The sequence below is a fragment of the Bison bison genome, unplaced genomic scaffold, assembly GCF_000754665.1.
Source record: "Bison bison bison isolate TAMUID 2011002044 unplaced genomic scaffold, Bison_UMD1.0 scf7180017864482, whole genome shotgun sequence".
Taxonomy (NCBI): domain Eukaryota; kingdom Metazoa; phylum Chordata; class Mammalia; order Artiodactyla; family Bovidae; genus Bison; species Bison bison.
In genome coordinates, this window is record NW_011495042.1 from 878,188 (window position 1) to 893,827 (window position 15,640).

Here is a 15,640-nt window from a genome sequence, read left to right on the forward strand (position 1 = left end):
ATTAAGGGATATTGTGCAGGAACTACATGTTCCTCTGAACCTCATTTATATAATTATGTTTCTAATGTTAATTTTAAAACTTTTTTTTTTTTTTTTAAAACTTTTTTATTATAGAAATGTCAACAGGGTGTGGGTGTGTATAAACAAAACAATATAATAAATCCCTGTGTAGCCATAATTCATCTGTCAATTATCAGCTCATGGCTAATCTTGTCTCATCTATATCATATCATTCTCTGAAAAAATATTTTTGTTACCTAGTTCCGTCTACCAAAAACTGATACAATAGCACTGAATACCCCTTGCATTTATATTGTGGTCTTATAAAACCCCACTAAAAGAACGGTGTCAAGTTTGTGACAGGTATTGACTCTGGATTATCTCCTCATGCCAGAAAACCAGTTATAAACGATTATGAGGGTCATGTCCAAAGGATTCAGGACTAATTTGAATAGAATCTCACTTACTGAAAGTGGGAGAGTTTTTATTTAGACTTAAGCATCAATAAGAATAACTACCAGTGGTTTGAAACACAGTATATAAAACCCATGAGTTTAATAATTCTTTAAAACTGCATTAGTCATAATTTAAAGGAACCAATTCGTGATTTTGAAAACTAATTTATGGTTTTTTAAATTGAAATATAGTTGATGTGCAGTGGTACAGAAGTTACGTGTGTACAACATGTGTTAAATCACTTCAGTCATGTCTGACTCTCTGCTACCCTATGGACTGTAGCCCACCAGGCTCCTCTGTCCGTGGGATTCTCCAGGCAAGAATACTGGAGTGGGTTGCCATGTCCTCCGCCAGGGGATCTTCCCGAACCCGCATCTTCTGCATTGGCAGGTGGAGTCTTTACCACTGAGCCACTGGGAAGCCCTTGTAGCCTATTTATTTTATGCATAATTGTTAGTACCTCTTAATCCCCTATCCATCTTTTGCCCCTTCCCCTTTATCTCCCCTTACTAGTAACCACTGATTTAAAAAATAAAAGAGGGAAAAAAGTCAAGTATTTATCCTTCCTTTCTTAAGTGAATTCTATTTTAGATTCAAGCAGTTTGTGAGAGGAATTCTTTATAAAGATATTTTAGCTAATAAATGAGGTAGTGATGGTATCACTGTTTGCAACACCTAATGAACTAATCGATTTAGGCAATAGTCAGATATGCTGAGATTGACCGAGTTCCACATAGGGCTCCATTTTTTTTTCTCTTGTCCCCTTTGAAAGAAGGGAAACTAGAAATTAGATCTGTTTGTGATCCCTGGCTGTATTTATCAAATATTTTTGTGCCTCTGATTGTTACTGTTAAATACTAAAATCTATCAGTTTGCTTTTGGAATAGTCCTTCACGTTTTCCTTAGGTAGCTCTGGTTGCCAAGTAAATAGTTGGCAGAGGTGATTTATACACAGGACTGTAAACTTAGGCCTGTTCTTTCTTCCACTTCTCCTTGACTCCATAGTTACATTTATTTATTACTATATGTGTTAGTAGTGTCTCATCCTTACGTAATGATAACTTTTAATAGCCACGTGTTTCCTAAGTGTCCTTTACTAATTATGCATTTTATTATCTATATATGTATTCATAAGAATACATCTTGTTCTGTGTGCCAGTTAAATATTCATGTGTAAGTAATAGATACTGATCTATTTAAGCTATTTTGTTCTTAGCCCAAACAGATACATGATTTCTTATTTTCATACATTAGTAGGAACTCTCATAAATGGAGAAATTACTTATTAACTTCTTGGCTAGTTTTGTCTAGCTAATAAAAGAAGATTGGGAAAAAATGAATTTTTTAAGAGCAATTTTCAGGCATTTCCATTAGCTAGTATCAGATTTGTTGGTATCTCTTGAAATAATTGTTTGGTTTTTTTCTTTAGGTTGGATTGACTTCTCTCTTGTATGTAATTGCTATACTACTATCAACAGTTTTTATGGTTTACCTTCACATAACAGACATCTTTCTTATGTTCCTTGCATAGGAAAGAAGCACAGAAGTGTTTCTGTGGGTCAGCTAATTGCCGGGGTTACCTGGGAGGAGAGAACAGAGTCAGCATCAGAGCAGCAGGAGGGAAAATGAAGAAAGAACGATCTCGTAAGAAGGATTCAGTAAGTTCCATTCTTCTTTCAGCTTTCACCATACACATTTCGAGAAGGAAGGTAACTTTACTGATTGAACTTTGAAAAGTTAAACTACAACCAGAGAAAGTCAGGGTTAGTAGATGAGATAATTTTGGAAAAGTACAATTGCTATTTTTAGTTCATAGAGATTACACTTGAATACTAAGAACTGTTGAAGTCATCTTGAAAACACATGGGCTAATAGTTTTTAAAAGCCTGTAAAATTTGTAATTTTACGTATAAGTAACTTGTTAATCTGTCATGTTAATGTGCTCACATAAGTCTGATCTACATTCCTAATCTTTTAATACTAGTGTTTTCATTTGTTTGCAAGTGTTCTTAAAATCTCTAATCCTCTTTGGGAGCATAAGGTGAGTTTTGAGAAGTAACAGGTGACTCAGGAGTGAGAAAGGGATAGTCTCAGATGGTCTTTTTATTTAATCCATTATACCAGTGGTTAATAGCCTTTTTTCTACCTCAGTTCACACCTGAGACAACTACTGGAGGTAAGTGGTATCTTGGTACTGAAGGGACTCTTAACTGGGACAAGAATTTTGTGTTGTTTTTCAAACCTCCCCTGTCTGAGGATCCCTTTGTGAGAGCAGTGTTTTTTCACCTCAGAACCACCTGCAGGGTCCATCCTAAAGATGCACATTTTGGGACCTAACCCTAGACCTGCAAATCTTCAGGGAGGGCTGGGTGAAGGAGCCAGGGAGCCTCAAGTGTCAGCCAGCAAATCTATCTGTGATTCTTGCAGCTAGCTCATTTCTAGGCTTTTCAGAAACCCATACTACTAAGAATCATAGATGACAGCCATCTTACTATTTAGATGAGCAGACAACAGACATAAGACACGGAAGGGATAATAGTTAAAAGGTGATTTCAGTAAACCCAAATTAATTGCAGAGAATGAATTGAGAATCTGAATTCTATAAGAAGATTTAGATAGCAGGAAGCATTGATAAGGGCCGTTTAAAAATTCCCCAAAAAAGGGTCATTTAAAAAATGTAAAAAAGGAAAGTTTATAAGAAACAGTTTTGCTTGTACCACCCAGGATGAACAACTGCTCTTTAGAGTATTATCATTCAGCTCTGTTTTAGAGAGCATACGTGTTATAATTGTGTGTCATGCACTTTTCTAATTACCTGACACATTAACTCATTTGCTTCTCACAAAAAGCTCTTTTAAGTTAGGAACAAAGATTTTCCCTCTACAGATGAGAACACTAAGGCTCAAAGAGGTTACATGGTCATTCCGTAGGCAATAGAAAAGAGCTTACCTAGTTCTTTTCTTTGCTCTTAACCATACTGAGTTCCTTTGTGTAGTTTTAGAAATGATATATATGTATTTCTGCAATTTGTTTTTACTCTTATTTTAAAATTTGATCTATGTTGAGGTATATACATACACATTTAACTCTTGTAAAGTTTTTCATCATGTAACTGTTCATTTACATATATTTGTACTCATGAACACTTATGTTTTCAATTTTTACTCCTCATGTCACCATTAAAGTCTTTGCACATGTCTCTTCTGTATATGTTTCTTTAAAGTGTATCCATGAAAGTGGGGTCACTGGGTTACAGCCTTTTAGCTTCTGGACTTTACTGTTAACAGGAAATTTTTCTTAAAACTTCAGAATTACTTTTATTATTAAGGCTTATTTCATAGAATTGGTAGTTTACCAGGACAACCACAAAACTCATTAAACATGCTTCAGTTCAGTCGCTCAGTCGTGTCCGACTCTTTGTGACCCCATGAATCGCAGCATGCCAGGCTTCCCCATCCATCACCAACTCCCGGAGTTTACCCAAACTCATATCCATCGAGTCGGTAATGCCATCCAGCCATCTCATCCTCTGTCGTCCCCTTCTCCTCCTGCCCCCAATCGCTCCCAGCATCAGGGTCTTTTCCAACCTAAGCTAAAATCTACATAAAGGCTTTCATTTGGCTATTTTGTGTTTCCAAAACTTGCATTAAAAACTGTCTTGTTGGTGGGGAATGTTCTTATAATGTGATGGTTTCTTGGGTGGTATTATGCTGGCATCATAATGATAGCAGATGACTTTCTGCCTTCCTGACAAGATTCAGGAACAACTCCAAGGGACCAAGATGTAGATACTCCTGGTTTTTGCTTGTTTTTATTCTTACAGTAGTGTGTGCATATCAGTGTTTTGTATTAGTGTAGACTAAAGTAGATGTAACGTGAATCTAGTCATTTGGTGGGTTGAAGTCATGGGTTGCTCCTGATGTGAATTTGAAGCTATTCTCGAACAGAAATGTTTTGGATGAAACTTCACCCTGATAGAGGAATGACCCAGAATGAATCTGAATCCCAAAAAGTTCATCTGTCCTTGACTCTCATGAAGAGCTTCACTCTACTTTTGGTTGGTTTGTCTGTTACTGAAATTCTGGCAGAATGCCCTGTTCGATTCTGAATTCTGGTCAGATATAGTTGAATAGAATCACAAAAATAGCACCTCTTGAAATTTCCACATGTTAGGGTATTCCCTGGCATTCCAGTGGTTAGGACTCAGTGTTTTCACTGTCGTAGCCCTGGGTTCCATCCCTGGTTGGGGAACTAAGATCCTGCAAACCACGTGGTACAGCTGTCACCCCTCCCCGCCCCTCCCCACCCCAGAAAAAGAGAAAGAGAAAGAAATTCCCAAGTGTTAGTTTTTGGAAGTCTGTTGGATAGGGGATGCCAAGGAGAGGGAAAGAGAGGAGCAGTCTCAAACATAGTTTTGTGCATTTTAACTGTTAACAGGGATATGTTAATGGCACTGTAGTCTGTACCTGTCCACCCCATATTAGCCCTTGATTGGTGAACAGTTCTTATTCCTTGCTCTTATGATTGCAGCTATATACATATAGTTTATCTGCTTAACAAAACTGTAAGCTCTTCCAGAAGAGATGATTGCCTTCTTTGGGTGTGTCATAAACTGCTGCTGCTGCTAAGTCACTTCATTCATGCCCAACTCTGTGCGACCCCATAGACAGCAGCCCACCAGGCTCCCCCATCCCTGGGATTCTCCAGGCAAGAACACTGGAGTGGGTTGCCATTTCCTCCTGCAATGCGTGAAAGTGAAAAGTGAAAGTGAAGTCACTTGGTCATGTCCGACTCTTAGCGACCCCATGGACTGCAACCCACCAGGCTCCTCCATCCATGGGATTTTCCAGGCAAGAGTACTGGAGTAGGGTGCCATCGCCTTCTCCGAATTTACACAATAAAGAGCATAAAAAGCCATGTAATAGCCATGTAATAGAGGAAATAGTTGTTTTCAGCAGCTAACAATCAAATCGTAGTGTCCAGAATATATAGAGAACTCCATCTAATCAATAATAATAAAAAATAGCCCCAAAGGAAAAATAAACAATTTCCACAGACACTTCAGTATTCCAGATAGCCAGTAAACATATGAAAAGATGTTCAATCTCATCAGTCAGAGGAGTACAAAGTAAAACTACGCTCAGGTGTTTGAGATCATAAGCTAGTGTTGGAGGTGTGAATGGCTTTAGTCCGTTTTGAAAACAGTGTGGTGTTATTACTAAAGGTGAATGTACGTATACTGTACGAGCCAGCAGTTGCACTCCTAGGTCTATAACCAGAGAGAGATTTGTTTAAAATGCACATCAGGAGCCACAGCAGCACTGCTTATATTAGAAAAAGTGAAACAACTCAAATTCTCATTAACATTAGTATGACTACATTAAAATGTAATCGTGTGATGAAAAAACTAGTCATGAAAATAATATGGCTACATGCAACAGCATTGACTCTTAAACTGTAAAGTTGACTGCAAAAGAATCATGGCACAAAAATTTTGTCCAGTGTGATTTCATTTCCAAAAAGTTAAAAATAGACAAAATTATAATATTTAGTGATTTATATATATGAAGTAAACCTATTTTAACAATCAGTGTACTATTTCCTAAAAAGTTAGGAGACATTATCTCTAGAGTGGAGAAGAGAAGGTATTATAACAAGGAAGTGGCATGCACAGCCCTTCACGAACACTGGTGGTGTTCTCCCCATCACCCCACCCAACCCTTTTACCTGAGTGTTGGTTGCTATGGATGTTGCTCCACTGCTTGTTTACCTATTTAGTTGCTAATTGTTTATATCTTAGGTTGGTGCAAAAGTAATTGCGGTTTTGCTGTTGACCTTTGCTGTTTGATATTGGTATACATTCTTAAGTAAGTGTGGTTATATTATACATCATTTTAATGAGCGTTTCTCACTTTTTTTGTTTTTGTTTTTTGCTGATGACTTATTGCTTGCTCTTTATTTTAGACTATGGAAATTATTTTAGACAAAAAGCAGATTCAAGCAATTGTTTTTTTTTTATCCAAGTTCAAAATCGGTCATAAAGCAGCAGAGACAACTTGCAATATCAGCAACACATTTGGCCCAGGAACTGCTAATGAACAGTGCAGTAGTGGTTCAAGAAGTTTTGCAAAGGAGATGAGAGCCCTGAAGACGAGCAGCATGGTGATCAGTCATTGGAAGTTGACAATGATGAGTTGAGAGTAATCATCAAAGCTGATTCTCTTACAGCTACTCGAGAAGTTGCTGAAGAACTCAGTGTTGACCATTCTATAACCGTATGGCATTTGAAGCAAATTGGAAAGGTGAAAAAGCGCAATAAGTGGATGCCTCGTGAGCTGACCCTAGATCAACAAAATTGTCATTTTGAAATGTCATCTTCCCTTATTGTATGCAACAACGAACTATTTCTCTGTCGGATTGTGATACACAACAAAGAGTGAATTTTCTACGGCAACCAGCAATTACCAACTCAGCAGTTGAACTGAGAAGACGCTCCAAAGCACTTCCCAAAGCCAAAATTTGTACCAAAAAAAGATCGTGGTCACTGTTTGGTGGTCTGCTGCTGATCTGATCCACTACAGCTTTCTGAATCCCAGCAAAACTATTGTATCTGAGAAGTATGCTCAGCAAATCAGTGAGTTGCCCTGAAAACTGCAACACCTGCAGCCAGCATTGGTCAACAGAAAGGACTCAGTTCTTCTCCATGACAGTGCCCAACTGCATGTCGCACAACCAACACTTCAAAAGTTGAATGAACTGGGCTATGGAATTTTGCCGTATCTGCCATATCCACCTGACCTCTTGTCAACCAGCTACCACTCATTCAAGCATCTTGGCAACTTTTTGCAGGGAAAACGGTTCTACAACCTGCATAAGGCAGAAAATGCTTTCCAAGAGTTTGTCAAATCCTTAAGCATGGACGTTTATGCTCTAGGAATAAACAAACTTATTTCTCGTTGGCAAAGATGTGTTGATTGTAATGGTTCCTATTTTCATTACTTAAGATGAATTTGAGCCTAGTTATAATGATTTAAAATTCATGATCCAAAACCACAATTATGTTTGCACCAACCTAGTACTTTTCTATATGTATATTATATTTTATCAGAATGTATTAAAAGTGGTGCCTGGGCCCATTGAAGATAGTTCATATCCCAAAATAGTAAAGTATTACTAAAGAATAAGAATTTATAAATATTGATAAATTGTGTTGCATTTGGTTGCACTTGATTCCTTTCACTGTGGTATATTCCAGTATGTGAACATGCCAGTTTATCCAGCCTGGCCATGGGCATTTGGGTTTGTTGGCAGTGTTTTGCTCTTTTGAATGGCTTTTCAATGAACATTCTTCTGATTCTCTGATGCACAAGTGCAGAAGTTTCTCTTGGGTTTATTCATAGGTGTGCAACTGCTAGGCATAGAGGATACAAATATTTCATTTTTCAAGCTAATGCTTTATTTTTTTCTGACCTACGTTTCACCTGATACAGTTTTTTTTCCTCCCATAAAGGCAGATTTTTTTGTTTTGCTTTCTTGCAGTGTCTTCAGCACCTAAAACTGTACTTGACATATAAGTGCTTGATAAGTATTTGATGACTGAATGAAGCTTTTCAAGTTGATCATACCAGTTTGTTTTCATTATTAGTGTATAAAAGTTCATTTTTTTAATTTAAAGTTCATTTTGATCCACGTCTTTGCCTAGACTTAATATTATCAGACTTCTTACAACAAGTATAACATGGTTTCTTATTGTGGTCTTAATTTTGTTTTCTTTATTACTGGTGAGATTGAGCATCTTTTCAAATTGATTATTAGGTTAGTTGGAGTTTTGTTGTTGTTCTTGTCTTATAACCAGATTTTTTTCCCTTGCTGTCGCAGGTGGATGGGGAGCTAGAAGCTTTGATGGAGAATGGCGAGGGTCTCTCTGATAAAAACCAAGTGCTCAGCTTATCCCGGCTAATGGTTAGAATTGAAACTTTGGAACAGAAACTTACCTGTCTCAAGCTCATACAGGTGAACACTTTGATATTACTTTATTTATTTCTGAATTTGAGGTGGGACATTTAAACTACAGTCCAGAATGATGAAAAGGAATAATTCTAATAAGAGTTACTCTTATTTTTAGAATGGTTTTGCAAGTTCTATATGACATTGAAAACTTGTACTCTTAAAAATGTCTTGAGTTCAGCATCACTTACTCTATTAGTAGATATTGTTTTCTTTCTAGTCAAAGAACATGGTGAGATTTTTTTTTCTGTGTGTGTGTGTAATAGTTCTTAATAGAGGTCTTCCCTCCTCACTTGATTATTAGCATGCCAAGGCCATTTTTACCACATGATCTCAAAGCAAGGAATTTTAACAGGAATATGTTTATTCTTTTTTTTTTAATTTAAATTTATTTATTTAAATTGGAGGCTAATTACTTTACAATATTGTATCGGTTTTGCCATACATCAACACAAATCTGCCACGGGTGTACACGTGTTCCCCATCCTGAACCCCCGCCTCCCCACCTTCCTCCCCGTACCATCCCTCTGGGTCATCCCAGTGCACCAGCCCCAAGCATCCTGTATCCTGCATCGAACATGGACTGGCAATTAGTTTCTTATATGATATTATACATGTTTCAGTGCCATTGTCCCAAATCATCCCACCCTCTCCCTCTCCCACAGAGTCCAAAAGATTGTTCTATACATCTGTGTCCATAAATTTTTTTATAGTTTTAGCTTTTCCAGTAAAAATGGTGAATGTAGTTTTTTTCTTAATCCCTCAGAATTGAACTTTAGTAAAGTCCAGGTTGACATTTTAGGTATCAAAAGAGATTATAATCTTACTCTAAAGCATTTATTAATTGCACAATTCTAATTGAATTAATCAAAACAATTTCTAGATTTCTTTTTGAATATAAACAAACTTTTCAGTCCTCTCTATGGGCCCTTTTTAATGCTGTCTCTGGTGTTATTTGTCTCCTTCCTCCAATCCCCAATACCCTGCATCCTGCTTCCCATCCCCCATGGAAGAACACACACTCACAGTCTTGTCTGAAGTCCTTTCTGGAACGTCACGGGCTGTCTTTGCTGTGGATCTGGATGGCAGAACTAGGTGATGGCCGGGAAAGTAACCAGAAGCTTCAGGAAGAGGTCAGTTCACATTCAACTTGCTTGTTTCTTTAAACTACTAAATTTATTATTTAGGTTGAGGGCATTCTGATAATATCAGTGATAATGAATTTGTTGTTGTTTAGTTCCTAAGTCATGTCCAACTCTTTGAGATTCTATGAACTGTAGCCCTCCAGGCTCCTCTTGTCCATAGGATTTCCCAGGCAAGAACTTTGGAATGGGTTGCAATTTCCTTCTCCAGGGATCTTCCCGACCCTGGGATCGAACCCACCTGTGTCTCCTACATTACAGGTGAATTCTTTACCACTGAACCACGTGGGAAGCCAGGTGGATAATGAATTTAGCTGTGTAATTATCACCCATATTAAATAATTGCATAAATTTTATCATCTCGGTGTCATTTCTGTAACTGTAACTTTACACACACCTTCCTTGAAGTAAGTTTGCCCAGTGGTTTTCCCTATGGTGTCTTTTAAAGTTTAGTACTGCATAGTTGGGAACTGCAAGAGCAAGATATAATAACATTGTTACATGAAAGACCCAGTGTGTTGCTAAAACCATAGTTTTTAAAAGTTAGGAAGCTATATGGAAGTTGAATTCTGAGGTTCTAAAAAATTAGTAAAGAGCTGAATTTTGATGACAAGAGTAAGAACATTTTGAGGAGTAATCAAGTGTTTTTAAAGATCTAAATAAATGTTCATTGATAGCATCATTAGACTTGTTATATTTATACCTTTACACACAATATTTTCTAACTTGGTTTAAATGTAGTTCTTTTTAATCATAAATTCTAATATCCCAAAGTCATTTAATAATATGCTTTTAAAAGCATAAATATGAGAGTGGTGAATTGAGTGATTGCCTTGCTTCCATCCTTCTCTCAAGAGATTCAGCAATAAATAGGAATTAGGGAAGCCTTGGGGTTTCTATAAAACTACAGTGGGGAAACACTTTGGAAAGAATTCTTGAATTTCAGAGAGTGGGGATGGATGATTATCTTGGAATGAAGAGAGAATCTCTTTGCTATACAGCTGTTTGTCAAAGACTAAGGAAGTTAAGTAATATCTGTGTTTTTGTGTGTATATAAGACATTTAAGTGTATATTTTTTGTTGCATAGTTTCCAAGCATTTATCACAGTCACTTGGGAAATTTTTTAGAAAAACATACTTAAGATGAGGTCCAGTAGTGTTGATATTTTTTTTTAAAAATCCATTTGGGTTTGAGAACTACTGGTGGAGAATATTAATCAAATTAGTCCTAGTAATAGGTGAGCAGTCACCTGCTCCACATTATATTTTTGCTGGTCAGTGTTACTAAAACACTTTTTCGGGACTTTGCTGGCAGTTCGGTATTTAAGACTTTGTGCTTCCACTGTAGGGGGTGCAGGTTTCATCCCTGGTTGGAGAACTAAGATCTCATATGCCTTATGGTGCAGCAGAAAAATATTAAAAAATAAAACACCTTTCCTTCCATACTAGAAGAAAGTAATATTATGACATGTAAATCTGTCTGTGATTATAAGACCTAGATCTTGATTTAATAAGACAGCAAAAACCACTGTTTCTACAGAGTTGATCTGAGTCTCATGAAAAGTCAGCTGTACAAAGTGATTTTTTTTGTATTGTGTTTAATTAGATTATAAAGACTCTGGAACATTTACCTATTCCTACTAAAAATATGTTGGAGGAAAGCAAAGTACTTCCTATTATTCAACGTTGGTCTCAAACCAAGACTGCTATCCCTCAGCTGAGTGAAGGAGACGGGTATTCTAGTGAAAATACATCACGTGCTCACACACCGCTCAACACACCTGATCCTTCCACCAAGCTGAGTGCAGAAGCTGACACAGACACCCCCAAGAAACTCATGTTTCGCAGACTTAAAATTATAAGTGAAAATAGCATGGACAGTGCGATCTCTGATGCCACCAGCGAGCTAGAAGGCAAGGATGGGAAAGAGGACCTGGACCAGTTAGAGAATGTCCCCATCGAAGAAGAGGAAGAGCCTCAGCCGCAGCACCTACTCGTGCAACAGCTGCCCGAGCCTAAAGTTGACAGCGACGTTGCTGCGGAGGCCAGCAAGCTCCCCACGTCCGAACTGGAGGCTGACGCTGAACTAGAACACAAAGAGAGCAGTGGCGCGAAACTTGACGAACCTATTGCTGAGGAAACACCATCCCAAGATGAAGAGGAGGGTGTATCTGATGTGGAGAGTGAGAGAAGTCAGGAACCGCCAGACAAAACAGTAGATATAAGTGATTTGGCCACCAAGCTCCTGGACAGTTGGAAAGACCTAAAGGTAAGAGAACATTTCTGTTCATTTTAATCTGAATTACCCAGGTTTAGAGTTCCATAAACTTTCAGTTGAATTACCTACTTTTCTAGCTGTGTGTACTTTTGAAAAATGGAATGCTCTCTGTCAGCCAATTATAAGTATTTCTATAAATAACGTCTTTTAAACTTTGACCAGAAATACCAGCCAAACCAATACACAGATATCCCCTTTTTCCTTGCTTGCAAAAGTATATCATGATAGTAAACTTAGTCATTCAAGTGGTCTTCACATTAAAAACAAAAATCCTTTGAGCAACAAACATGAGTCTACATTTGAAGAGTCTATGTAAGAAAAAAAATGAATGTTGAAAATAGTTTGGAATTAATTTCTTGGATTAACTAGAAATTAGTTAAAATTAATTGGAAAGCCAGGGTACTCTAGCAAGTTCTGATCAAAAATGACTGAACATAAATTATCTGTTCCAGTAAAACAACTTTATATGGAGCTAATTCATATCAATTTTATTACTGTTTCTGAACTAGGCCTAGTTTTAAAAGCCTGTTTCTTTGGCCAAAAGAAAAAAACAGAGTTCTGGAACCGTTTCATGTAATATGTATATAATCGTTTGTTCAAGTATGTAGCGTGATGTGCAGGGTTTTCTTTGCAGAGAACCCAGTCTGGGTCTTGAATAAAACACAGAAGTGAATAACAGGATAAGCCTAGGAGAGGTGTGGTAAATTTTGATTGTAAGTGATTTGGATCTGGGATCCAGGTCTCGTGGACTCGTGGGAATAGGTTGCTACCCAGCCACTTTTTCTGTTCCTCCTGTCTTCTACCAGCGGTGAACAGCCAGATAAACCAGGAGTCCTCTCAGTTCCCAATTTTATGACTACAAAACTCACTCGTTATATCCTACCATTGGGCCTGTAGGGAACTGTCCTTACACTGAGCAGAATGAGTAGTCGGTTGTTTGTGCACTGTGCCTGTGTTTGCATTTGTAATTTACTGTGTTGAGACCCTTCTTTAAGGATGGTGTGGTTTCAGCTCTCATTTACCCATTTGAGCTCTTACTCATGCTATTCTATTTGATCACTTACAGCTCAGCATAAACTCAGCCTTCTTAAGCCTTTTGAAATCTGACCTTTTATAAATACAAAAGGAAAGATTCAAAGTTAAATCTGTTTTTGATACAGCATGTGAACACAGGGACTGGAATTGCAGTTAATCGAAAGAGTTCCTGGGACAGTCATATGTGTGAACCTTTATTTAAGGCCTGCTTTGTTGAGGGCAAAGGAGTCCCTGAAAGAAGTCCCTCCTGTGTTTGGAGACTACTGTTAGAGCCTGTGTGAAGACTGACTCAGTAAGGGGGGTGGAAATGGAGACAGGCACGCAGGTGAAGACAGGAAGGCCCTGGCAGACACAGCTTGTGAGAGCGGGCTTGCAGACCTGGTAGTTCACTTTTGCCTGAGAAGGCGCTGATTGACATAATTTTTTTAAAAAAAGACATAATCATCTTAATTTCTTAAAAACCTGTCTCTTCTTAAAATCTAGAATAAGTATTTTGTTTCTTTATATGGTAGTTTTTTAAATTATAATCGTAATGATATAAATTATTCTCTGGGATATCTTTAACTCAGATATGACTGGTATTTTAAACTCATTCTCCAGACATACATTTTTTTGAGTCCTACCAAATTATTTCTTCCCCTGCTTATTATCCTCCCATCTTAAAGATCAGTGTGGTTACACAGTACTATCTGGAATGATTCTCTTGACTTGAGATTTAAAATTTTTCTTGTACCTAAAGCATATCCTTCTTCACCTTCATACTTTGGATTTATCCCAGTTCTTAGCATCAAGGAAGTCATTAAATAAAATCTTCCTTCTTCAAACTTTATAATTTGCTCTGGAATCATTACCCATCTAGAATTGCAGTACTGAGAAATGTTTTTGCTTGACTGAACTGTGATGTTGTGGTATGCATTGGTACTGGAGTTCTTAATTCATCTGTCATTCTGATTAACATTTACCATGGTTCTAATTTCAAAACTGATTGTAGTTGTCCTTAAACTATATATACTTTAGCTAGGGACCCATAATTTGAACATGTTTTAGAGAAACACCTTGCCTTGATGTGATTTGTATATATCCATCCTATTCCCGGCATTGAGAGAGTTAACTACTTCTGTCTGACTTCCACCTATGTGTTCAAGTAAACGTTGGCAGAAAAGAAAATGTTATTCAACCAACCTTTTTTAAGCACCTGTTTGCAAGCACGTGTTAGTTGCTGGTGTTAATTCCAAGATTACACTAAAAAGCCTTGCTCTAAGACTGTGGTTATGTTAGCCACTCCAAGCTTCCTTGACCTTCCTGGGCCACTGTAACATTGCTGGACGTGTGTTCCACTTGGCCTGTCTACGTACTGGATGGAGTGAAGAACTCAAAGAGGTTGCCTCAGGTTTCTTAGCCCTTTAGCTGTGAAGGCAGACAGTAGGGACCACCAGGGAATGAAAGAGGGTGGGAGGGAAGGGAGTGGAGCTTCGGGAATGACTCTTTGTCCTCGCAGGCCTAATGATGACCCCCCTTGTAACCTGAACCTTTCCATCCAGCTTCTCAGGGCAGCACGGAGCTTGTTAACATCACCAGCTGACCATGTGTCTCCTTTTCTCAACTCCATTTCCAACTTCGTGCTGAAGAAACACAAGAACCTAGCGTGCATTCTGTGAAGAAACAGGAAGATGGTTGGGAAGTTGGATGATGCATGAAAAATAAAATAGGTGAAAAGAGGACAGAGGTGGTTAACTCACTGGCGCCGGCGTTATTTTGGTGCGTCCATTGCCGACAATGGATGTCGTTCTGGGAAAATCCCGACTCCTGGCGAGAAAGGATTAAGTGAGCTACTTTTTCTATACCTCTATACACAGGACCACTGCCTTGGTTCCACAAGGCTTACACATTTTTGACTCCTAAAGTAGACCTCAACAAGAAACATCACTTAAGCACATTGCTACACATAAGCATGTATTCATTTTCACATGCAGATCAACTGGGCAACGTTTTCAGCAGGGGCATGTGCATATATTTCTGTTTGTAAAAGGAATTCTTGTACATCACCCCTCGTGCTGAAAATATACCCTACGCTTCACAGGGCAAAACAGCTGGTTATAAGTGATGATTAATTATAATTTGACTGGAAAATCTTCATTCATTTGGATCATGAGAAGAAGAGGTAAGGTTCCTGTGCATTTGGCGGTATCAGTTGCAGTTAAACAGCTGAGAGACTGCGATGGCTAGTGATTCCAGAGCCTCTTTTATGAACACTTAGATCACAGGATGTGTGTCTCTTTATGGTGAAATTTGAGTAGTTAGTTACCTCGATTAGATGATTTAAGGAACATTTTGTATATGTGATAAGGTGGACTTTTCTTGAAGACCATCCTTATTATCTTCTTTATCTCAAGACATTATCTTTATTTATTTATCTTTTAAGTTTTGGTTTTCTGGCCAAGAGGCATGTGGGGTCTTAGTTCCCCAACCAGGGATCGAGCCTACACCCTCTGCATTGGAAGGCGAAGTCTTAACCCCTGGACTGCCAAAGAAGTCCTTCAAAACATCTTTAATTAAACATTATTTTCCTAGAAGGTTAAGCATCGAACTCTCTACAGAAGTTTTAAATAATATAGAGTTACCTAACTGGAAAGTTTTGAGCTTGAGGGAATTCCCTGGCAGTCCAGTGATTAGGACTCCGTACTTTGACTACTGAGGGTCCTGGTTTGAACCCCAGTCGAGG

At 38.0% G+C, this 15,640-nt stretch overlaps 1 protein-coding gene across 2 annotated transcripts in view; it reads left to right on the forward strand.

Annotated features, from left to right (window-relative positions):
• The window catches only part of SETD2 (SET domain containing 2), an 82,491-nt gene that overhangs the window by 42,968 nt on the left and 23,883 nt on the right, over positions 1 to 15,640 (forward strand). For both annotated transcript variants that reach the window (XM_010862367.1, XM_010862366.1), the window contains 4 exons: positions 1,988 to 2,114; positions 8,335 to 8,469; positions 9,477 to 9,596; positions 11,212 to 11,874. In XM_010862367.1, the coding sequence (XP_010860669.1) occupies positions 1,988 to 2,114; positions 8,335 to 8,469; positions 9,477 to 9,596; positions 11,212 to 11,874 (1,045 nt within the window). The remainder of the gene's footprint in view (positions 1 to 1,987; positions 2,115 to 8,334; positions 8,470 to 9,476; positions 9,597 to 11,211; positions 11,875 to 15,640) is intronic.